The sequence below is a fragment of the Dipodomys merriami genome, unplaced genomic scaffold (genome assembly GCF_024711535.1).
Source record: "Dipodomys merriami isolate MVZ:Mamm:240054 unplaced genomic scaffold, mDipMer1.0.p SCAF_55, whole genome shotgun sequence".
NCBI classification, from domain to species: Eukaryota; Metazoa; Chordata; class Mammalia; order Rodentia; family Heteromyidae; genus Dipodomys; species Dipodomys merriami.
The window spans coordinates 3,947,501-3,971,594 of record NW_027206124.1 but is presented as its reverse complement, the minus strand read 5'-3'; the positions used below and the strand labels follow the sequence as shown (position 1 = coordinate 3,971,594).

Below are 24,094 nucleotides of genomic sequence, written 5' to 3'. Positions count from 1 at the left end.
TATTCCTTTGGAGTAATTTATACTTATTTGTTTAAAAACATGTTTCACTGGGTGTCAGTGGTTGATGCCTGTAATCCTAGCTATTTAGGTGGCTGAGATCTAAGGGTTGCAGTTCAAACCTAGCCCAGGCAGGGCTGGGGTTTTTTTTGGGTCTGTCATGGGGCTTGAACTCTGGGCTTGGGCGCTATCCCTCAGCTCTTTAGCTCAAGGTGAGCACTCTTATCTCCAATTAATCACCAAAAGATGTAAGTGGTGGCTCCAGCTGTAAGCAAAAAAAGTTTGTCTTTTTTTTTTTTTTTTTGGTCGGTCATGGGGCCTGAACTCTGGGCCTAGGTGCTGTCCCTCAGCTCTTCAGCTCAAGGCTAGCGCTCAACCACTTGAGCCACAGCACCACTTCCGGCTATTTCTGCTTATGTGGTGCTGAGGAATTGAACCCAGGGCCTCGTGCATGCAAGGCAAGCACTCTACCACTGAGCTACCTTCCCAGCCCCTAAGCAAAAAAAGTTCAGGAACAACACCAAGCCACTAGGATTCCCCTCAACCCTTGCTTTGGGCTGGGCACCAATGTCTCAAGCCTGTGATCCTAACAATTCAGGAGGCTGAGATCTGAGGATTGCAGTTCAAAGCCAGTCTGTGCAGGAAAAGCCCATGAGACTCTTTTCTCTAATGAATCACAGAAAGAGCCAGAAGTGGTGCTGTGGGTCAAGTGGTAGAACACTTGCCTTGAGCAAAATGGGCTCAAGGACAGTACCTAGGCTCATACTTCAAGCTCAGGACTGGCAAAAAATAAAATAAAAATTGCTTCCTTAGCGTTCTCAAAGGTTTTATTATTTGGAGTAAATTTTCTTTTTTTTTTCAACAATTTTTTATTGTGTTTAAGTAATTGCATAAATTTAATAAATTTTACAGTATTGAGATAGTGATATTTAGTTAAAGTCACAAACACATTCTAATCTTCATGAAGCAAATTGACATTGTTATGGTCTATAAGGCTTGTAAATTCTATGAGTTTTGACAGTAAAACTATTCCATATCAGGTGATATGTTCATTTCTTTCCTTTAGTATAAGTTGTTCCTCTTTCCCTCTCATTCCCTTCCTCCTTCCCTCCCATCGAAGTAAATTTTCTTTTTTTTTCGTCAGTCATGGGGCTTGAACTCTGGGCCTGGGTGCTGTCCCTCAGCTCTTCAGCTCAAGGCGAGCGTTCTACCCCTTGAGCTACAGTGCCACTTCTGGTTTTCTAGTGGTTTATTGGAGATAGGAGTCTCATGGTCTTTCCTGCCTGGGCTGGCTTTGAACTGCGATCCTCAGATCTCAGCCTCCTGAGTAGCTAGGATTACAGACGTGAGCCACCGGCGCCCGGCGAAGTAAATTTTCTTAAATCTATTTTTTAGTGTCTTCATCAAATTACAGAAGCCAAATGCTGCCATTCGAGACTGTGACAGAGCCATTGAAATAAATCCTGATTCTGCTCAGCCATATAAGTGGCGAGGAAAAGCACACAGGTAAATATTGAAATTTAATAATTATAATGTGCTTTGTATACAAAATGAAAAGTGGCAAAAGAAATTAAGGAAATAGAATTTGTTTTCATTTCTTTCATTAAAAGAGCACGTAATTCAAGGAGAGAATAGTTTATTCTAATGTCGTTCAGAAATTTTCTTTCAGACTCTTAATACTGAGCAACTCATATATGATATAAGGAGTATAGTAGCCTCAAAAGTACATTAGTTGCTACTATAACCACTCAAAAATCTGCAAAATACAGAGGCAAATTTTACCCAGATCGCTAATTATTCCTGGTGGCAAAATTTTGTTACGCAAATGAATGTTTGTGTCTTGGGGATTAAGTCAGTGACATTTATGGATTACAGAGCTGTCATGATTGAGATGAAGATGGATATCCTTGAGACACCTGTATTATGTGACTGAAAGTGTCTCCAGTGGTTTTTACAAGCATGCAGCAAAGAGCATAATGAAAAGTTGAAATAACATTCATTGAGGCTGCATGGTATAGGGAAGTTCACACATTGCTGTTGGTCCTTTTGAAATCCTGCTAATCTTTAAGCCTTGCTTTGCTTTCTGACATAGGCTTTTTTTGTTACAGATTTAGAGTGAGTCAGTTCTACAAAAAGCCATGCTTCATTTTAGTAGAAACTAGGTTTTGGACAGTAGGACTTTAAAAAAAAATTTTTTTATTGAGATTAAGTGACATAAATTTCACAATCTTGTGGAATAGTGATACTTAGCTAAAGTCACAAACACATTTTAACCTTTATGAGCCGAATTGTTATTATCATGGTCTATAGATCTTGTGAACTCTGCAAACTTTGACAATACAACTATTTCTTCCAAATCAGGTGATAATGTACATTTCTTTCCTTTTGCTCAGTGTAAGCTGTTCCCTCTTTCTCTCATTCCCTCCCTCCCATCACTGCCCTTGACTTGCTTAGTTCACTTTCATCAATGTCCAGTGCAGACAGCAGGGTATTTTTAATTGCTTATGGTTATATCATTATTGTCAGTTGAACAGAACTGAGGGGAAAATACTGTGGTTAATTGATGTTTCGATTTTAATGATAATAAATGGGGTTTATGCTGATATTTTCAGTTAAAATTTAAAATTTAATGTTTTCTTTGTCATTCTTATTTTTGATACTTCTCTTCTACATTCAAAGTCTTTGACCCTGTTTATTTGTGTAAACCTAGAAGATAAATTATTTCATAGTTGCACCTTAACAGTGTCTAAAGTTTGGAGGTTTTCTTAGAAGTCCTTATTCAGGATATTATCTTAAAATGTATTTTCAAATTAATGTTTGAATTAATTTTTCTGTATAATTTTATTATTGATGATGATATACTGTTAGCCTTTTAGTTAGTATTCAGATTTAAGACAGCTGTATTTCCATTTCTGATTTATTTTTTTGACTGTAAGATTTAAAATTTGAAATGTCAAAACTGACTTAAAAATATGACCAGAGAATTCCCATTGTTTTTCCCTCAAACCCTCTTTCCTGCACCTCTTTTAGTTTTTTAGTCATTTTTTTCACTCATGGTGGCCATCTACGATCTGATCTATACCTCCAGTTCCCTTACTTAATCTCTTTTCAATAAAGCAGTTACACATGGTAGCTCTCTTTAGTCTTTCTTAGAAAATAGTTTAAAAGTATGTGGCATTTTAGACCTCCTTTGACAAGTTGAAAACACTCTTTGAAAAATATCTTGATACTCTTAAGATAATTAGAGAGCATATTTACAATTACCATAGACAATTTTCAACATCATGTTTTGATAGACTTAACCAAAACTGTGCTAAGATAGGAATGTATTCATGAATATTTAAGCTGAGCATGGTAATTGTTGTGTGCACCTGTGGTCTCAGATACTTGAGAGGTGGAGATCATCACAGAGAATCTCTGTTTGGACAGCCTGGCCAAAAAGTTAGCAACACTGCATCTTAACTATCAAATTGGTCATGTTAGTGCATGCCTGTTATCCAAGGCAAGAGAGAATTATGGTCTGAGGCCAGTCACAGGTGAAAATGTAAGACACTATTTGAAAAATAAAAAGGGCTAGGAGTGAGGCTCAGATGTTAGAATGCTTGTGTAGGGACAAGGCCCTGACTTTAGCTCTAGTACCTTCCCTATCAAATTATACTCATAATTAACTCAAGCCTTTTCTATCAAAATACCTTTTTACATATGGAAAGAAAGACACCATGCTACACAGAGTGAATGTATAAAAGACTCTTATAATGAGTTTGAATCTATTTCAGACTTCTGGGCCATTGGGAAGAAGCAGCCCATGATCTTGCCCTTGCCTGTAAACTGGATTATGATGATGATGCTAGTGCAATGCTGAAAGAAGTTCAACCGAGGGTATGTGAACTAGAGAAGGAAGGGGATTACCAAGACTCCATGACACTGGCACGGAGGGCTGCCAGCTTTAATTAGCATGGAAAGAAACATTTGGAATTTCAATTTTAATGATTGAAGAAATCATACTAATGCTGTAGTAGAGCAAGCTCTGATACTGTTTGCAAGACTGCAGTGGAATTATAACCAGAAAATCAGAAATGGAAAAATGACAGGTTTACAACAAGGAAAGAAATAGAAAACCTACAAAATGTGGCCTAGGAATACATCTAGTCGGTTCTTATATAACACTTCAGTAAATCATGAGGATCTCTTAACGGGAAATTCAAGTATAAAATTTTTTGTTTCCATTATTGCCTTCTAAAAATTGAGACTATTGAATCAAAAAACAAGAGCATTGTTTTAAGATTCTATTTAAAATGGAAATTACACTTCTAAGAATTTCCTTCCAAAGATATTAATGTAGTTGTATTGAATTTAACTTAATCTGCTATAAGGTTTCTTTTTTTATTATATTTTTTTTATTGTAAAGATACTGTACAGAGGGGTACAGTTGACATGAGCTATGTAATGAGTCCATTTCCTATCAAGCATTGTTACCCACTCCTTTGTTTTTTCCCTGTCTTTTTTTTTTTTAATCAGTTGTGGGGCTTGAACTCTGGGCCTGGGCACTGCCCCTCAGATCTTCAGCTCAAGGTTGTCACTCCCAAGACACTTGAGCCATAGTGCCACTTCCGGCTTTTTCTGCTTATGTGGTGCTGAGGATCAAACCCAGGGCCTCATGTATTTGGGACAAGCACTCTACTACTAAGCCACCTTTTCAGCCCTTTTTTTTTTTTTTAAATAACAGAGCTAACTTAACAAATGCATTGTGCTCAGAGTACGTTCAGAACATGAGGGTGTTAAAAAATACTTGTTATAGGCTAAACTAGCAGTTGAATATGAATCTCCTACATTTATTTAATGTCTAAATAATAGATCCAAAGCACTTGGTACTGTGTATTAATGGCTGGTACATATTGTTACAGGCCAAACTAGCAGTTGAATATGAATCTCCTACATTTATTTAATGTCTAAATAATAGATCCAAAGCACTTGGTACTGTGTATTAATGGCTGGTACACTTAGGTTTCTCGCTAAAGTCTAAAGCAATTGTAAAAGACTTGGTATCTACCCCCTCCTTTTTCCCCTATCAAAATACTGAGTGCTGGTCATCTCCCCCATTTTATAAGTGAAGAAACTTATATAGAGGATGGCAAATACTTCATGTGTGGTCTGAATTTTTGTTTTCTCATGGCACACTTGTTAATAAAACAGTAAGTTTGTTGTTAAACTTCAGCTATGACAGAACCCTAAAAGTTACAGCTGTAGAAACTATCAGGTAAGAAATCTGCTTCAAAACCTCTTAGTGTTCTTGAGCTTAGTCAGTTTGAAATAATAGTTGTATATCTCTTACTGTTCCCTCTTTCATAGTGCCTTAGGCAACAATGTAAATCTGTCATTTTTCAGAATTATATTGAACCATTCTTTGCAAGGAAAAGTAACTTGTAACAATACTTTTTATTTTGACTGTCATCAAACATTTGGAGCAGACTTACTTTTCTTTGGCTCTTTTTTCTAGGCCCAGAAAATTGCTGAGCACCGGAGAAAGTATGAGCGAAAACGTGAAGAGCGAGAGATTAAAGAAAGAATAGAGAGGGTTAAGAAGGCTCGAGAAGAACATGAGCGAGCCCAGAGGGTAAAATTTCTCTCTTTTAATTCATGAGAGGAAAATACAGTAGAGTTAGCATACTATTGTAATTCATAACTCCTACTAGTTTCTCTATTTAATGACAGTTATAGTTCTGTAGAATGACACACTCTAGTAATTAAAAAATTTGGGGCTGGGCCGGGCACTTGTGGGCTCATGCCTGTAATTCTAGCTGCTAAGGAGGCTGAGATCTGAGGATCACAGTTCAAAGCCAGCCTGGGCAGGAAAGTAGGTAAAACTCTTTATCTCCAGTAAACCACCAGAAAATGGAAGGCTATGGCTTAAGTGGTAGAGTGCTGGCCTTGAGCTGAAGAGCTGAGTGACAGCTCTCAGGCCCAGAGTTCAGGCCCCATGACCAACAACAACCAAAAAACTGTCTGGGAAGTTGGCTCAGTGGTACAGTGCTTGCCTTGAATGCATAAGGCTCTGGGTTTGATTTCCCAGTACCACATAAGCAGAAAAAAGCTGGAAGTGGTGCTGTGGCTCAAGTATTAGAATGCTGGCCTTGAGCTGAAGAGCCCAGCCACAGAGTTCAGGCCCCACAACTAACAAAAACAAAAAACAATACAAAGAGAGTTAGAACTGCTCGTGGGTCTTGAACTCAGGGCCTGGGCGCGGTCCTTCAGCTCAAAGTTAACACTCTACCACTAGAGCCATAGCGCCACTTCAGCTTTTTCTGTTTTATGTGGTACTGAGGAAGGGAACCCGGGGCTTCATGCATGTTGGGCAAGCACTCTACCACCAAGCCACATTCCCAGCCCAGGATTTCTAGTTTTGATAAACATATACCTATAATACTATAAATTGCTTCTCTAGGTTCATTCATTTTCCAGAGAAGCAGAACATTTGAATTTAATTAGAAAAAAATAATTCTTTATGAGACTGAGGTTGAAAAAATGTTTTAATTCTGGGGTAGATGGATGGTTTAGGGATATATGAAACTTGTTCTTTTAAGTGCTCTACTTTCCTATGTTATTTTTTCATGAATTTACATGATTGAATAGGGGCAGATAGGAGACTGTCTTTTTCCTATTATATAATTTTCTTTTTGTACTTACAGGAAGAAGAGGCCAGACGACAAGCAGGGTCTCAGTATGGCTCTTTTCCAGGTATATATTAAAAAACTTGATGTATTCTAGTTTGAGGCGTTGTGTGTTATGTATGTGCTTGTCTCTGTTTCTTTCCCTTTTTTTTTTTGTGTCGGTCGTAGGGCTTGAACTCTGGGCTTGGGCGCCGTCCCTCAGCTTTTCAGCTCAAGGCGAGCGCTCTACCGCTTGAGCCACAGTGCCACTTCTGGTTTTCTAGTGGTTTATTGGAGATGAGAGTCTCACGGACTTTCCTGCCCTGGCTGGTTTTGAACCATGATTCTCAGATCTCAGCCTCCTGAGTAGCTAGGATTACAGGCGTGAGCCACCGGTAACCACTTGTCTCTGTTTCTATACATGAATACACACAGACATTGACTTAAAAGCTAAATATATTTGAACACCAAAGAACTTGAGCCTCTATTAAAAGTTTCATAACTCCAGTTGGGGCTGTAGCTTAGTGGGAATACTTTCCTAGGATGTGCTCACAAAAGTAACAGGTTTGTTGTAGAAGGTTTATTCTATGTTGGTTTTAGTTTTGCTAATTTTAATTGGTGTCTGACCATTGTGCCTTATATTTCTAATGACATAGAGGGATTATGGTTTATTGCATATAGTGGTATTCTTAAGGATACTCCATAAAAACACTTTATGTAATTACTAAGTATGAATGTTTTCAGTATGCAAATAACATACGTGCTAGGCGATGGTGGCTCATGCCTGTAATCCTAGATACTCAGGATGCTGAGATCTGAGAATCATGGTTCAAAGCCAGCAGGGGCAGAAAAGTCAGTGAGACTCTTATCTCCAATTAACCATCAAAAAGCCAGAAGTGGAGCTGTGGCTCAAAGTGGTAGAATGCTAGCCTTGAGCAAAGGAGCTCAGGCCCTGAGTTCAAGCCTTACCACTGACCAAAAAGTAAATAAATAAATAAATTAAATAGCATTATTCCTTTTTGAGTAATATCATAGTACTAACATTCAGATAGAAGAGAGTAATTATCTAAAATTTCCATTAACTACAACTTAAGGTGGCTCCTCCAGCTGTTTAATGGTAACTTTCTTTTAAGGTAGGTTCATGGAGCCCATTTATGCCTATGTGCCACTGACTAGACATAAGTTATTTTGGTCTAAAGAATAAATTTTCATTTACTTCTTCCTGAAAATATAATCTTTATTGTCAGGCACCTTTGCTTTATTTTTGTCAGTTGTGGGGCTTGAACTCAGGGCCTTCGTACTGTCCCTGAGCCTCTTTGTGCTCAAGGCAACTGCTTCATAACTTGAGCCACAGCTCCACTTAGGTTTTTGAGTGGTTAATTGTAGATAAGTGTTTCACGAAGGCTTTTCTCCCGGACCTGGCTTCCAACTGCAATTCTCAGATCTCAGCCTCCTGAATAGTTAAGATTACAGGAGTGAATCACTGGCACTGTGCTGGCTGGATCTTTTTTTAGAAAATGACCACTAATGTGAATTACTAGTACTAGAGATTCTCTCTTATGTACATTTTATTATCTAGTTTGCCAAGTCTTGGATCAATAACCTTTTTTTTATGGTTAGGAACTGTGTTTTCAAAGCCCATCAAAGTGGCTATAAACTGGGCGCAGGTGGCTCATGCCTGTAATCCCAGCTACTCAAGAGTCTGAGGATCAAGGTTCAGCCAGCGGGGGACAGGAAAGTCCACGAGACTCCTATCTCTAATTAACATTTGAGCTATGGCTCAAATGGTAGAGTGCTACCCTTGAGCTGAAGAGCTAAGGGACAGTGCCCAGGCCGAGTTCAAGCCCTAAGACCGACAAAGAAAAAAGTGACTACAAGAAAAATTAGATATTGAACTAGTTTCCAGTGGTGCATGCCTGTAATCCTAGCTACTTGTGAGGCTGAGAATAAAGGATAGCAGTGTAAGGCCTGAAGGGCAGAAAAAGTTTGCAAGACCTTTGACCTAAGCTAAATGAGAGGCTAAGATTGGGAGATTCCTGGTTCCGGGCCAGCCTGGGCAGTGACTCCTGTAGGTAGTAGAGTGCCAGCAAGCTGAATAATTTTAAGAACCTGAATTTAAGCCCCAGTATCATCACCACCAAAAAATAAAAAATAAATAAAGATGAACAAAGGCACTATAAGGATGGCCTGCCTATCAAGAAGAGGCTCTGATTTCAAACTGTCCTACCAGGAAATGGGGGAGAAGAGAAAAGAGATTTACATAGACAGAAGGGTCAGGAAAGGAGGGTGGGAGAAGAGAGAAGAGAAGTCAGAAACTTTCTGGTGGCTCACACCTGTAATCCTTCTCTGGAGGCTGAAATCTGAGGATTGTGATTCAAAGCCAGCCTGGGGAAAAAGTCTTTGAGACTTTTTTTGGGGGGAGGGACGGTGCTTGAACTCTGAGCTTGGGTGCTGTCCCTCTGCCCTTCAGCTCAAGGCTAGCACTCTACCACTTGAGCCACAGTGCCACTTCCAATTTTCTGAGTGGTTTATTGGAGATAAGAGTCTCCTGGAGTTCCTGGGCTGGCTTTGAGCCCAGATTTCAGATCTCAGCCTCCTGAGTAGCTAGGATTACAGGCAGGAGCCACCAATGCCTGGCTTGAAAGACTCTTATCTCCAGTAAACTACTCAGAAGAAGCTGGAAGAGGTACTCTGGCTCAAAGGGTAGAGAACTATATAGCTTTGAGCAAACAAATAAAAGCTCAGGGACAGAGCTTAGGCCAAGAGTTCCAGACACACACACGCATGCACACAGACTTTGGTGGCTCATGCCTGTAATCCTAGCTACTAAAGAGACTGAGATAGGAGGATTGGGGTTTGAAGCCAGCATGGGCTTGATAGGCTGAGAGACGATTTTTTTTTTTTTTTTTTTGGCGGGTCTGGGGCTTGAACTCTGGGCCTGGGCGCTGTCCCTCAGTTCTTCAGCTCAAGGCGTGTGCTCTACCACTTGAGCTACAGCGCCACTTCCGGTTTTCTAGTGGTTTATTGGAGATAGGAGTCTCACCGTCTTTCCTGCCTGGCTGGCTTTGAACCTTGATCCTCAGATCTCAGCCTCATGAGTAGCTAGGATTATAGGGTGAGCCACTGGCGCCCAGAGACTGAGAGACTCTTAAATCCAATAAACTACTTAGAAAAAGTTTGACTTAGAAAAAGTTCCACGTGGCACTGTGACTCTTAAGTGGTATAGCACTAACCCTTGAGCAAAAGCTCAGTTCCTGAAAGTTTAAGACCCAGGATGGGCCAAAAGAAGAAAAATAGATGAGCCTGACGCTTTACTTATAGTGACCTTTAGTCTATGAAATGCTTTGTTACTGACTTTCCCTTAGAGATGCTCTTATATAAGCATAATTGTAGTTTCAAAGTAACTCCAGTGGACATAGAAGTCAGTAAAGCACAATAGGAAATAATGTGGGTTTGTAAGTGAACACTATATCCGGTGGATGAAATCCTTTTTTGCTAGGGCTGGGAAGGTGGCTCAGTGGTAGAGTGCTTGCCTTGCATGCCTGAGGCCCTGGGTTCGATTCCTCAGCACCACATAAGCAAAAAGAAAAAAGCTGGAAGTGGCGCTGTGACTCAAGTGGTAGAGCGCTAGCCTTGAGCTGAAGAGCTGAGGGACAGCGCCCAGGCCCAGAGTTCAGGCCCCACGACTGGACCCAAAAAAAAAGAAAGAAGAAGAAATCCTTTTCGCTAGAGAATTCTTTCATGTTGAGAGCCACCAGAAGGCAGGGTTCTTCTGGTCCTAGCTACTTAATCCTTTGCAGGAAAATCCATGAGATTCTTAACTTCCTTTAACCAGTAGAATGCTGGAAGTAGGGTTGTGCCCCAAGTGGTAGAAGAGCCTTCCTTGAGAGAAAAAGCTAAGGGACCAGCCCTTGAGTTCAAGCCCCTGGTCCTGACATGAGTCTACATGTGTGAGTGGGCATATGGGCATACAAACACACACAATCACTAGGAGTGCTATTGTAAGTTCAGATTTCATATTTTTCTCTGTCTAGAGTGGAAATCAGAAATCCATATAATTTTGTAATACCTGTCTTCGATCATTCTTAAATGGCTGCTTTAAGTAAATACAGACAAAACAAGAAAAAAAATCAGAGTATCTGTTGCAATTTTTGTCCGAGGCTGATAACAGCTTTGCCTTGTACAGTATGATTTTTTTTTGGGGGGGGGTCCGGTCATGGGGCCTGAGCCTCTGGGCCTGGGCGCTGTCCCTCAGCTCTTCAGCTCCACTTGAGCCACAGCGCCACTTCCGGCTTTTTTTTCTGCTTATGTGGTGCTGAGGAATCAAACCCAGGGCCTCATGCATGTAAGGCAAGCACTCTACCACTGAGCTACCTTCCCAGTCCATGAATTTTCTTACATTAATTTCTCATGAAAGTGCCAGAAATTTCTTAAATCACCATGTAACATTTAATAAAAGAAAGGACTGTTACCAGAAAAGAGTTAACTTTAAATCTAAACAAAAATGATATTCAAGAATGTGGAATTAGATGATTGAGGTGTACCTGGCTTTATCTAAGGTATTAGTTGACTCTATTTTTAAGATAATATTAGTTGTCTTGTTTAAACTTCTGTGATAATGGAAAATGAATCTAGAAGATAGTAAAGTGGTTTACTAACTAGCTGTATTTTTAGAGAGAATCAGAAGTTCTGATTAGACTAGAGACTACTTGTATGAATGAGTATGAGTGTGTAAGAAGTGGAGGGAAGAGAGGGAAGAAGAGAGAATTTTTTACTTGGAATCTGATAGCTTTGGAGTTTGGTTGGTGTCTACATTTCTTTCTTATTTTTAAATTTTGGTGTTTTTGATGCTGGGATTTGAACTCAGTACTTCAAACTTGCTTAGATGCTTGAGCTATTCTTCCAGTCTTCCATTTATTCTTACAGGTGGCTTTCCAGGGGGAATGCCTGGTAATTTTCCTGGAGGAATGCCTGGAATGGGAGGTGGCATGCCTGGAATGGCAGGAATGCCTGGGCTCAATGAGATTCTTAGTGATCCAGAGGTTCTTGCAGCCATGCAGGTAAGAACGAAATCTAGACATCAATCACTGAGGCATTTCATTTAGAATTCTGTGACAGGGATCACTCATTTTTATTTATTGTAGCTATCAAAGGGCTATTTTTGCAAATTATACTTTCTTCTTAGATTAAATAGATTCAAGTGGGGTTTTTTTGTTTGTTTGTTTGTTTTTGGGTCCGGTTGTGGGGCCTGAACTTTGGGCCTGGGTGCTGTCCCTCAGCTCTTCAGCTCAAGGCTAGCGCTCTACCACTTGAGCCATAGTGCCACTTACGGCTTTTTTCTTTTTCTTTTTTTTTTTTTTTGCTTATATGGTGCTGGGGAATTGAACCCAGGGCCTCAGGCATGCAAAGCAAGCGCTGTACCACTGAGCCACCTTCCCAGCCCTCAAGTGGGTTTTTTTTGTCAGTTGTGGGGCTTGAACTCTGGGCCTGGGAACTGTTCCTGAGCTGCTTTTGTTCAAGGTTAGCAGTCTACCACTTGAGCCACAGTGCCACTTGCAGTCTTTTATGTTTATGTGGTACTGAGGAATTGAACCCAGGACCTCCTGCATGTGAGGCAAGCACTCTACCACTGAGCCACCTTCCCAGCCCCTAGATCCAAGTTGTTAAAAATTGTTTTCAGTACCAGGCATTCGTGGTTCATGCCTTTAATCCTAGCTACTCAGAAGGCTGAGATCTGAGGATCTCCTCTCAAAGTCCGGGCAGGAGAAAGTCCATGAGACTCTTATTTCCATTAACCAGACAAAAGCTAGGAGTGAAGCTGTGGCTTAGGTGGAAGAGCACCAGCTTTGAGCAATAAAGCTCAGGAACAATGCCCAGATCATCAGTGCAAGTTAAAAAAAAATGGTTTCAGGAAATAATAGCCATTTCATTTAGTTGTCCCATTTTTTCATATCAAAATTAAGTGCCTTTTTTCATTATATAGTTCAAATGATCCAAATGAGCTTAACTTAGAAGTGCATAAAATTTTTACATTTCAGGGACTTATCTAAAACTCTAGTTAATTTGACCGTGATGAAGTTATGGGTCTAACATAAAGAGTTGGGGCAAAGGTTGGGACTTAGGATGCTGAACTATAGATCCAGGGGGATACCTTTACATACTGAAAACAAACCAAACTTTCTTTTCAGGATCCAGAAGTGATGGTGGCCTTCCAGGATGTGGCCCAGAACCCTGCAAATATGTCAAAGTATCAGAGTAATCCAAAGGTTATGAACCTCATCAGTAAATTGTCTGCCAAATTTGGAGGTCAAGCATAATGCTTCTCTGAGATAGCCCTTGGTGAAGGAAAAGCAACCTAGACCGCTATGTGGATGTCGCAATAATACAAACCAGTGTACCTCTGTCCTCGTCTGGAGACTGGGGTGCTTTGAAGATTATCCCTACCCCTCTGCACCCAGTGCAGCTGAAGCATTGTACAGTGGTTTGCCATTAGGGTATTCATTCAGATAATGTTCTCCTAGGAATTAGAAACTTTAACACTTTTAAACCTTCAATATATTTGAAACAAATTAAAAGGGTGTTAATTCCTCCATTTTTCTTTACTAATCATTTTGGGTTTTCTTTGAATTTTTGGGCAAGGAAAATATGGAAAAAAATTATTGCTCCAATGTAAGTGAAATAAAGGTTTATTAGTAGGAATGAAATAAAACTCATTTAAGTAGGTTAAGTTTGAGTTGGATATGTTATTACTAAGGCATATTTTTGTCCTTCCAGATAACTTTTTTAATGATTTATTTCAGTAAACTTGGGACCACCAGTATTTCAGTATGACCTGGGTAGGCATTGGAAGTACTTGCCAGGGCAGCAGCAGTCTTAAATATGTTTTATAACATGAGGCCACTGTAAGTTACATTTAAATCTTACACTGTTGTTACATTGCAGTGGAATTGGATTACTTAGTTCTATTCTTAACAAATATTTAATATCATTACCACATAAGGGAGTACTTTTTTTATATTTCTGTGTTAAAAATTGTTTTTCCTTAATAGGACAGATCTGTTTTTTGCTTGTCATATTTTTCTCTCAGTCTTCTTGAGCTTAAGATAGTTCTGTTTTTTTAAAAAAAACAAAAAACACTGGCATCACTGTTATCATTCGTAGCATTATTGTCCAAACATACTTATGTCAGCATCTAATTTAATATGAAGTACTGTATGTTCACTGTAGAGTAATACTCTTACAGCTGTAGTTTCTTATTTGGCCCTGAGATTACTTTTTAAATAATAAACTTCACTGGTACAGTCTTGGCACACCAAAAGAGATTGCAAAGACAGACTCCTTTTGGTGTTAAGTCTCCTGCTTAGGACATACCTATTGCAAGTTGTCTTGGAGTATTCATCTTTATAATTTGAAAAGTATGCTGTTTAATTGATACTCATACAGGGAATTAACTGCTTGATATAACATGGTTTGGGTTATAAGAGCCATGGTTATTGGTTTTGGAATTGGTACTGTGACAGATTCATTGTCATTCTATTCAGCTCTTCCCTAAATGCTGTGACCATACACTAAGACTAGGACATTTTTGAAATAATGTTTATTCCGATTCTGGTATACGTAGCAGACAAAAATATATGTTACATGAATAAGAAAAAGCTATATGCTATTGGAGCATGCTTTTAAAATCCTTTGAGAACACTCACCTTATATGCTTGTATTTGAACTTGTCATTGCCCGTCTTTTTGCTCATGTGTGTTCTTTGTCACAATTTCCAATGTATGCTTTGCCTATTAACTCAAGAAGACCACTTTCTTTCGGACTTTGTTGAACTTAATTACCCACAACCTAACTATATTCTAATACTGCACATATCACCATAAATGGATAAAATTGCTCCTGTGAAAATGTGTCCTGTGCTTTTAGACTTTAACACAAATAGAAAATGTCTTCATTTCATACTCAATAGAAGAGATTGTTTTCTGCTTATAAAATGATTATTGGATGTTTCTGTTAATATATATGTATATGTATGTGTATATATATATATGTATATATATTTATAAACTAGATAGTGACTGCCCCACTGGATAGGCTAGATAGTGACTCCCCTGTTGATACTTATATTTTATGTCTTGTGCTTTTAGCTGGCCATTGCAGGCTGGAAGGTATTCAGCAGTTAGACCCCTAGTCTAAATTAGCAGGTAGCTGACCCCAGAGTCAGTATTTGCCATATTCAGGAAATAGCTTGTTTATGGGTACTTTGTTTATGTTGCTTTGTTGCTCATCTAATTACCCAAGAAAACAGGGAGATACTGAAATTATTAATATACAGAATTAACATTCATATTCCATAGGTCCGCTTTTTGGAAGAAAACTTGTGGGGCCTGAACTCTGGGCCTGGGCACTGTCCTTCAGCTCAAGGCTAGCGCTCTACCACTTGAGCCACAGCACCACTTCCGGCTTTTCTTTTTGCTTATGTGGTGCTGAGGAATTGAACCCAGGGCCTCATGCATGCAAGGCAAGCGCTGAGCCACCTTCCCCGCCCTGATTTTTTTTTTTTTTTTGGTCAGTCTCGGGGCTTGAACTCTGGGCCTGGGCGCTGTCCCTCAGCTCTTCAGCTCAAGGCCAACACTCTACCGCGTGAACTACAGCGCCACTTCTGGTTTTCTAGTGGTTTATTGGAAATAAGAGTCTCACAGACTTTATTGCCCGGGGTTGGCTTTGAACTGCGATCCTCAGATCTCAGCCTTCTGAGTAGCTAGGATTACAGGCGTGAGCCACTCATGCCCGGCTCCGGTAGGAAACTTTAGCAGCTGGGGCTTGAACCTCTGGTGGGCCTTTACTTTGTAAGATAGTATACCACTTGAACCACACCTATAGCCAATTTTGGACTTGGTTAGTTTCCTGGGAGTATTACCCTGCTTTTGCTTCTCTCAAAAACCTGTCAGGGGAGATTGACAGGTTTTAGTTTATTTATTTTTTTGGGTCCGGTCCGTCGTGGGGCCTGAACTCTGGGCCTGGGCACTGTCCCTCAGCTCTTCAGCTCAAGACTAGCATTCTACCACTTGAGCCACAGCGCCACTTCCGGCTTTTTTCTTTTTGCTTATGTGGTGCTGAGGAATCGAACCCAGGGCCTCATGCATGCAAGGCAAGCGCTCTACCACAGGGCCACCTTCCCAGCCCCATGGTTTTTATTTTGTTTTTTTGTCGGTCGTGGGACCTACTTGCACCACAGAGTCACTTTCAGCCTTTTCTGCTTATGTGGTGCTGAAGAATTGATCCCAGGGCCTCATGCATGCAAAGCAAAACACTACCACTGAGCCACCTTCCCAGCCGCTCTAGTAGTGTGTTTTGTGTTTTGTTTTTTGTTTTTTTGATCGAGAGATGGTTTTATATCATCGTGCTCAGCCTATTGATTTTAAAAAACATCATAGTTGCATGCTATTGGCTCACTCCTGTAATCTTAGCTACTCAGGAGGCTGAGATCTGAGGATAGCAGTTTGGAGCCAGCCTAGGCAAGCCAGTACGTGAGACTTCTTGAATTAACCACCAAAAAGCTGTGGCTCAGCAGGTACGGTGCTACCCTTGAGTGATAAAAAGATCAGGAACAGTTCCCAGGCCCTGAGTTCTTGATCTAGTACCGGCACACACACACACAAACATTACAGAATTCAGAAGAAATTGCGTGTCATAATTGTAGTGCTAGTGCCCCTCTGCAATCCCAGTGTCTGGGTCACCGAGGCAGAAGGATGATTGGAGTTACAGGCCAGTTGTAGGCTACCCAGCCATTGTCAATTGGCTTTAGTGATATTAGAGTCGTAGAGGAAGATAAGCCACCCTGTCTCCAGCCCTTCTTGAAGGACGGGGGAAGGAGACAATGCTGAGGTGCACGGTATGGTGGCAGCGGGCTTGAAGCGAGGTTGGACTAAATTAGGTTACTGGGCAGCCGTAAGGGCGCAAATGAAGTCAGCTGATTTCTACCACTTCCTTAGTCTGGGGGGGCGCCTGCGAGCGCTGTCCCGCCCTCTTCTCACCCGGGAGCCAATCACCTTTCCAGGGGCGTTTCTGGGCCCACTACTTCCTCCCGGCGGCGCTTGTCACTGGAGGCTGTACGCCCTGTGGTCCGGAAGTGGTTGGGGCGGCGGTGGGCCGGCCTGCGAGGGTGGGGCCTGTGGCGCTCAGGCCGGGTACTCAGCGCTTCCTTCCCAGCTCCGCGAGCTGAAGAGTCTGAAAGGAAAGTGTGGCTAGGCCTACCGGAGGTCGCCCCAATGTCCTCCGTGCTGTCCTACGAGAGCCTGGTCCACGCTGTGGCCGGCGCCGTGGTGAGGCGGGGTCTTCACGCCTGGGCCGCAAGAGGGTGGCGGGGCTTTCCAGGGTCCTCGGAACATGGTTGGGGCCTGGGCGAGAGGGGTGGGCGTGTGGGTGGGGCTTGGTGCGGGACGCGGAGTGTGGACGTGCTGCGAGGCTGGGGCGCGGGACGCCGGCCGCCCCGCCCGCGCCGCCTCTCCCCTCCCCTCCCCTCCCTCCTCCCCTGTCCCTTTCCCTTCCCCCTCACCCTCCATTTCCCCCCTCCTCTTCCCCCTCCCTCTCCCATCTCGGTCTCTGGCAATAAAGACAACTAGTCACAAATGCCGCAGGGAGTTGGGAAGAAGAGAACTTTGCTTCTTTATGAATTATTTTCCCATGATGTCCCCACTGCCACCCCGCCAGCTTTCTTGAATGTTTTGGGGTGTTTCTCTCCCCCAAGCCCTGGAGCTTGAACTCAGGGCCTGGGCACTGCCCTTGAGCTTATCTGTGCCCAAAGCTAGCGCTCTACCACTTGAGCCACAGCACCCTTCTGGCTTTTTCTGTTTATGTGGTACTGAGGATCGAACCCAGGATTTCCTGCATGCTAGGCAAATACTCTACCGCTAAGCCTAATAATACCCTGCCTTGGGTGGTTTTTCTTTTTGTTTTGTTTTGTTTTGCATTTTTATTAGCATCAATTGTACAAAATGATTTATTTATTTATTTTGGGTCTGATCGCAGGGCCTGAACTCTGGGCCTGGGCACTGTCCCTCAGCTCTTCAGCTCAAGGCTAGCGCTCTACCACTTGAGCCACAGCACCACTTCTGGCTTTTTTCTTTATGCTTATGTGGTGCTGAGGAATCGAACCCAGGGCCTCAGGCATGCAAGGCAAGCGCTTTACCACTGAGCCAACTTCCCAGCCCCAAATTGATTTGTTTTTTGACATGTCCATATATGCTTAATGTACCTTGAACAGATTCCTCTCCAGCCACTCAAGATTTTTTTTTTAAAGCATACATTATTTTTTAAATTTTTAATGGTTTTCTCTTCAGTGTTTTTTATTTTATTTTTATACTGTATAGAGGGGTTACAATTACATGGGCAAGGTAATGAGTACATTTCTTCTCAAGCATTGTAGCCTCCTCCTTTGTTTCCCCTTCCCATCCCTTCCCATCCTCTCCTCCTCCCTGCCCCTCCACCCAATAAAGCATACATTATTGTACAGGAGAAGTTTGAACTCAGGGCTTAAGGACTGTCCCTGAGCCTTTCTGCTCAAGGCTAGCACTCTACCACTTAGAATCACAGCTCCCCTTTTGGTTTTCTGGTGGTTAACTGGAGATATCAATCTCATGGACTTTTCTTACCAGGCTGGTGTGGAACTGCAATCTTCAGATCTCAGCCTCCTGAGTAGCTAGGATTACAGGCTTGAGCCACTGAAGCCTGGCTTATTAGGACATTTTTACACATGCAGACAAAGTACACATTTTAGCCTTGCCTGCTCCATCATTCTACCTTAGCCTCTCAAAACAATTTCAAGGAGTTCTATTCTATTTTTATAACCCATTCTATTTTTATAACCCATGTAAAAGTACTTGGACCTTTTAAATACAGATCACTGTTCTTATCCATCTTATTGAGAAGTGTAAACTTGATTCTTGAACTTGTGGATGTCTTAAGTTTCATTTAACACCCTTCCTTTTTCCTTGTGATAGTAATTAATAGAAAAGCAGTCAACATGCAGATGGCTGATCAACTCAAACTTGCCTGACAATGAAATAGGGCTGGGGGCTACAAAAGAATGAAGTAAGACTTGTCAAGTATGGATAAAAGAAAAAGGAAAGACAGGACACTAAATCTTGGAAGTGTCACAGCCTTGTAGGAAACAGACCTGCCAATCAAAACCATCCTTAAGGACCCCAGTTCTCCCCATTTAATGCAAGTCCAATCTCTCTAAGGAGGAAGATAGCACAACATGGTGACACAGACTCCAGTATTGTCTTCGTGTAGCATATTTATGCCGCAATACTTTTTTTCTGCCAGATCACCTTTACTACGTATGCATCTTGCTTGAATTATTCTCATCAGATTGTGGACTGAGGTCAACTTAGCTGCCCTAAATTCCTTGAGATCTTCCTATTGGCTTGTGTAACTTGCCTCTTCTGGTTTTTTCCTCTTCCTCTGACTGTCCTCATCCTTCACTTGCTGTCCACACATGCATTAGCCATTTTGAATCACTGACTTCTGAGGAACATCACTGAATTTTCTCCTTTTGGTCCCCAGAAACTTCACTATGAACTCTTGTTCTTTTTGCTGGTTATTTTGGGGACCAAGGCTCACAGACTTTTCTGCCCTAACTTGGAACCTTGATCCCCTGACCTCAGTCTTCCAAGTAGCTAGGATTACAGGTAAGAGCCACTGGCACCCAAGTGAACTGGTTACTTGCATAGTTTTGTGCATGGACCATGATTCCCCCATATCAGGCTTCCTGTTGTGGCTAAGTTGGCATGTGTATACCATATGCCCAGTTGAGATGAATTGTTGCTGCCTTTGCGTAGGTTGACCTGGTACTAGGATCCTCCTATCACAGTCTCCACAAAGCTGAGATGATAGGCATACAAAATTGCACTGAGCTATGGGTTGAGAAAGAGTCTTGTGAACTTTTGTGTCCAGACAGTCCTGGAACTGTGCCCCTTGAGTATCAACAGCTCAAGTAGCTAGGATTACAGACATGAGCCACCAGTACCTGGCTCCTAACTTTGTTTCAATTGCTATGAAAAGAAATTCAAGCCCAAAAACATAATTGCACTTAGTGATTAAAAAAAGTTTTTTTTTTTTTTTTTTTTTTTGTGGTGAGGCTTGAACCCTGTGCCTGGGCATCGTCCCTCAGCTCTTCAGCTCAAGCCCAGTACTCTACTGCTTGAGCCACAGCGCCACTTCCAGTTTTCTGGTGGTTAATTGGAGATGAGAGTCTCACAGACTTTCCTGCCCTGGCTGGCTCTGAACTCGATTCTCAGATCTCAGCCTTCTGAGTAACTAGGATTATAGGAAATCATCAATCTAGGTGCTTTTTTTTTCATTTTTCTAAAGAGTGTAATACTGTAGTGATTAAGTCTCCTAAACATAATGTTCAAATAAAGCTTAGAGATAGTAGTGGAGAGGCAGCTAGTACAGTTAGATAAGAGCACTTGAGTGCTTCTCTTGAGCCAGGCAGCCTAGGTTAGGATCCAACTGTGTTTCTCACTAGTCGTGTGACTTTGGTAATGCTACATGGAGTAATTATTTCTACCCAAAGGGTTGTTGGATTCTTTTTTAAGATGTTGACTTAACAATCTTTGAATTAGCCTAGCAACTTTTTCTTAAACTCAGTTCTTTTCAGGTTCTACATTCTTTTTTTGTTTGTTTTTATTGTGAAAATACCATACAGAGGGATATTAAATATGATGTTATGCAGGTATACGTGTTTTTTTTTTCTTTCTAGTGCTGGTGGGTTAAAGTTGATCAAATAGAGTGTTTGTCAAAGTATGGTTGTAGGAACCAGGCATGGTGGCATGTGCATGTAATCCCAGCTAATCGGGAGTGGAGATTGTGAGAATCTTCATTTGGAGGCCAGCCCAGGCAAAAAAATAAATGAAACCACCTGTCTAACAAACCAGCTGGGTTCCAGTTGTGGTCTCACCTATGAAGGGGGCATAAGTAGGAGGTTGGCATTCTAAGGTAGCCAAGGCAAAAATATGAGACCCTGTCTCATGGAAGACTAAAGCAAAAAGGTCTTGGGGGAGTGTGGCTCAAGCGGTGCAGTGCTTGCCCCCCCCCCAATATATATGCTCTATCACTTGAACCACAACTGTATTTCTAGCTTTTTGGTGGGTAATTGAAGAGTCACAGATTTTCCTGCCTGGGTTGGCTTTAAATCACGATCCTCAAATCTCAGTCTCTTAACTAGCCAGGATTGTAGGCTTGAGCTATGGGTATCAAGCTTAATGTATTTGAGTTTTTTTTAAAAATCTTCAGTGTTTTTTTCTTTAATTTTTTTTTTTTTTAAATTTGGAAGCCCTTGCCTAGCATATGCAAGGCTAGAGTCTCTATAAAAAGTAACAAAAAGGGCTGGGAAGGTGGCTCAGTGGTAGAGTGCTTGCCTTACATGCATGAAGCCCTGGGTTCGATTCCTCAGCACCACATAAGCAGAAAAAGCCAGAAGTGGGGCTGACGCTCAAGTGGTAGAGTGCTAACCTTCAGCTGAAGAGCTGAGGGACAGTGCCCAGGCCCAGAGTTCAGGCCCCACCACCAACCAAAAACAAAAGCAGAAATAGAGCTGGATATTATGTACACTCCTGTAATCCCAACACTCAGAAGGCTAAGGTATAGTTGAATTTGACGCCATCTAGTCCACATAGCCAGAGCTTGTCTCAAAGACAGGATGGGGGTGTGTGGAAGTATATACTAGCTGAAAGACTTTAATAAACATCTAAATGTGCCAAAATACAGTGTTTTTCAATATAGCAGAGTTAGATTGCACTATAATGATACAGTGTTATAAGAAATAAAAGGTGTCATAGAAACCTGGGGAATTAAATAGCTTTGTAACTTGATGGGGCAGGGAAAGTACCATCTAAGTTTTGAAAACTAATATTATAATGTAGTATTCTCCCTTGTCAAACAGGCTGACCTGTTTACGTAGTTAAAAGGTGTATGGGCTGGGAAGTTGGCTCAGTGGTAGAGTGCTTGCCTTGCATGCCTGAGGCCCTGGGTTCGATTCCTCAGCACTACATAAGCAAAAAGAAAAAAGCTGGAAGTGGCGCTGTGGCTCAAGTGGTAGAGCGCTAGCCTTGAGCTGAAGAGCTGAGGGATAGCACCCAGGCCCAGAGTTCAGGCCCCACGACCGGACCCAAAATAAATAAATAAATAAATAAAAGGTGTAGCAAGTTTTCAGACTTATCTTTAAAGTTGACCTAGTTTCTAGTTATAAGTATTCTACATAACTATGATTAAATCAGTAGATTTTTGTGCCTGAAACTACATGGGTAGCTTGTGTCTGGTCTGAGAACTATAATAGAACTGTTTTTTTCTGCATATAATTTCATCCTAAATGAATGCTTCTAGACTTATCAGTTTTAATGTTTTCTTTTTTTTTTTTTGTTGGTTGTGGGGCTTGAACTCTGGGCCTGAGCACTGTCCTTCAGCTCTTCAGCTCAAGGCGAGCGCTCTACCACTTGAGCTACAGCGCCACTTCCGATTTTCTGGTGGTTTATTGGAGATAGGAGTCTCACGGTGTTTCCTGCCCAGGCTGGCTTTGAACCGCGATCCTCAGATCTCAGCCTCCTGAGTAGCTAGGATTACAGGCGTGAGCCACCAGCGCCCGGCAGTTTTAATGTTTTCTAAGTACAGAGACTAATTGCTTTCTTTTCCCCCCTCTTAATTTTTTTTTTTTTTTTTTTTTTTTTGCCAGTCCTGAGGCTTGAACTCAGGGCCGGGGCACTGTCCTGAGCTTCTTTTGCTCAAGGCTAGCACTTCTACCACTTGAGTCACAGCGCCACTTCCAGCTTTTTCTGTTTATGTGGTATTGAGGAATCAAACACAGGGCTTCATGCATGCTAGACTAGCACTCTACCACTAAGCCACCTTCCCAGCCCACCTCTCTGATAATTTTTGTTATTGTGTTTCCCTGGATGCGTTGGTAGATTTTTCTTTTTCCTTTTTTTTTTTTTGGGGGGGGAGGGAGTCTTGAATTCAGGGCCTAGATGGTGACCCTAAGATTTTTATTTTTTATTTTTGGGTCCGGTCGTGGGGCCTGAACTCTCGGCCTGGGCGCTGTCCCTCAGCTCTTCAGCTCAAGGCTAGTGCTCTACCACTTGAGCCACAGCACCACTTTGGCTTTTTTCTTTTTTGCTTATGTGGTGTTGAGGAATTGAACCCAGGGCCTCAGGCATGCAAGGCAAGCACTCTACCACTGAGCCAACTTCCCAGCCCCCATGTGACCCTAAGATTTTATGTTCAAGGCTAGTGCTCTACTGCTTGAGCTACAGCTCTCTTCCCTCCCTCCATTCCTCCCTCCCCCCTCCCACCCTTCCTTCCTTTCTCCCTCCCTTTCTCTCTCTCTCTCTCTTTGGTTTTTTGTTGTTGTTGCTGCTGCTGCTGTTTTGTCGGTCCTGAGGCTTGAACTCTGGGCCTGGGCGCTGTCCCTTAGCTTTTCAGGTTAAGGCTAGTGCTCTACCACTTGAGCTATAGCGCCAATTTCCGTTTTCTGTTGGTTAGTTAGAAATAAGAGCCTCACAGACTTTCCTGCCTGGGCTGGCTTTGAACCGAGATCCTCAGATCTCAGCCTCCTGAGTAGCTAGGATTACAGGAGTGAGCCCGATATTCTACTTCCTTTCTTTTAGTGGTTAATTGAAAATAAGAGTCTCAGGAACTTTCCTGTCCAAGCTGGTTTCAAACTATGATCCTCAGTTCTCAACCTCCTAAATTGCTAGGATTATAGGCATGAGCCACTAGCACCTGGCTCTGTAGAATTTTTAACACGAGATTTTCTCTATTTAACATACAAAAAGAACTGTATGTTAAAGAATAATAGGATTCTATTATGGCTCACACCTGTTAGTTATCCTAGCTACTCAGGAGGCTGAGGTCTTTAATATTGCAATTTGAAGCTAGCCCAGGCAGAAAAGTCTGTAAGACTCTTATCTTCAATTAGCCACCAGAAAACTAGAAGTGACGTTGTGGCTCCAAATGGTAGAACACTAGCTTTGAACAAAAAAACTCAGGGACAGTGCAAAGTTGAAGCTGCAGAACCAAAAAAATAAAAATAAATAAATAAATTGTGGCTCATATTTATACTGTGATGACTAAAGTGTCTTTTAAACTTTTCAGGGAAGCATGACTGCCATGACAGTGTTTTTCCCTTTGGACACAGCTAGACTTCGACTTCAGGGTGAGTGTTAGTCACCTTAAGATAAAGATGTTATGCTTCTTAAAGATCTCTGTTGTCTCTTTTCACCGACTTTTAACTACTGGCCACCATTGTTCCCTAAAGAGCAGAGTCATATGTGGATGAGCCATAGACTTAGACATTTTGTAATCTGAGAGAACATGAGTGGGCTTGCATTAAATTTGCAGGTCCCTGCAGTTCTTTCTGATAAGCCATACGATATGAAGTTTTGTTTGTTTGG

At 41.7% G+C, this 24,094-nt stretch overlaps 2 protein-coding genes across 4 annotated transcripts in view; both read left to right on the top strand.

The window, feature by feature from the left end:
* St13 (ST13 Hsp70 interacting protein) overlaps window positions 1-14,551 on the top strand; it is a 34,265-nt gene extending 19,714 nt beyond the window's left edge. The window contains exons 7-12 of the mRNA XM_069999617.1: window positions 1,393-1,503; window positions 3,774-3,876; window positions 5,495-5,611; window positions 6,684-6,732; window positions 11,571-11,704; window positions 12,833-14,551. Coding sequence (XP_069855718.1) covers window positions 1,393-1,503; window positions 3,774-3,876; window positions 5,495-5,611; window positions 6,684-6,732; window positions 11,571-11,704; window positions 12,833-12,961 — 643 coding nt within the window. The 3' untranslated portion in view covers window positions 12,962-14,551. The remainder of the gene's footprint in view (window positions 1-1,392; window positions 1,504-3,773; window positions 3,877-5,494; window positions 5,612-6,683; window positions 6,733-11,570; window positions 11,705-12,832) is intronic.
* Window positions 14,552-16,791: 2,240 nt separating this feature from the next.
* The window catches only part of Slc25a17 (solute carrier family 25 member 17), a 34,888-nt gene continuing 27,585 nt past the window's right edge, over window positions 16,792-24,094 (top strand). The window contains exons 1-2 of one of the 3 annotated variants that reach the window (XM_069999609.1): window positions 16,792-16,966; window positions 23,796-23,856. In XM_069999609.1, coding sequence (XP_069855710.1) covers window positions 16,913-16,966; window positions 23,796-23,856 — 115 coding nt within the window. In that variant the 5' untranslated portion in view covers window positions 16,792-16,912. Of the gene's footprint in view, window positions 16,967-19,235; window positions 19,337-23,795; window positions 23,857-24,094 lie in introns of those variants that run through there. The other 2 variants (XM_069999607.1, XM_069999608.1) reach the window with 2 other exon arrangements.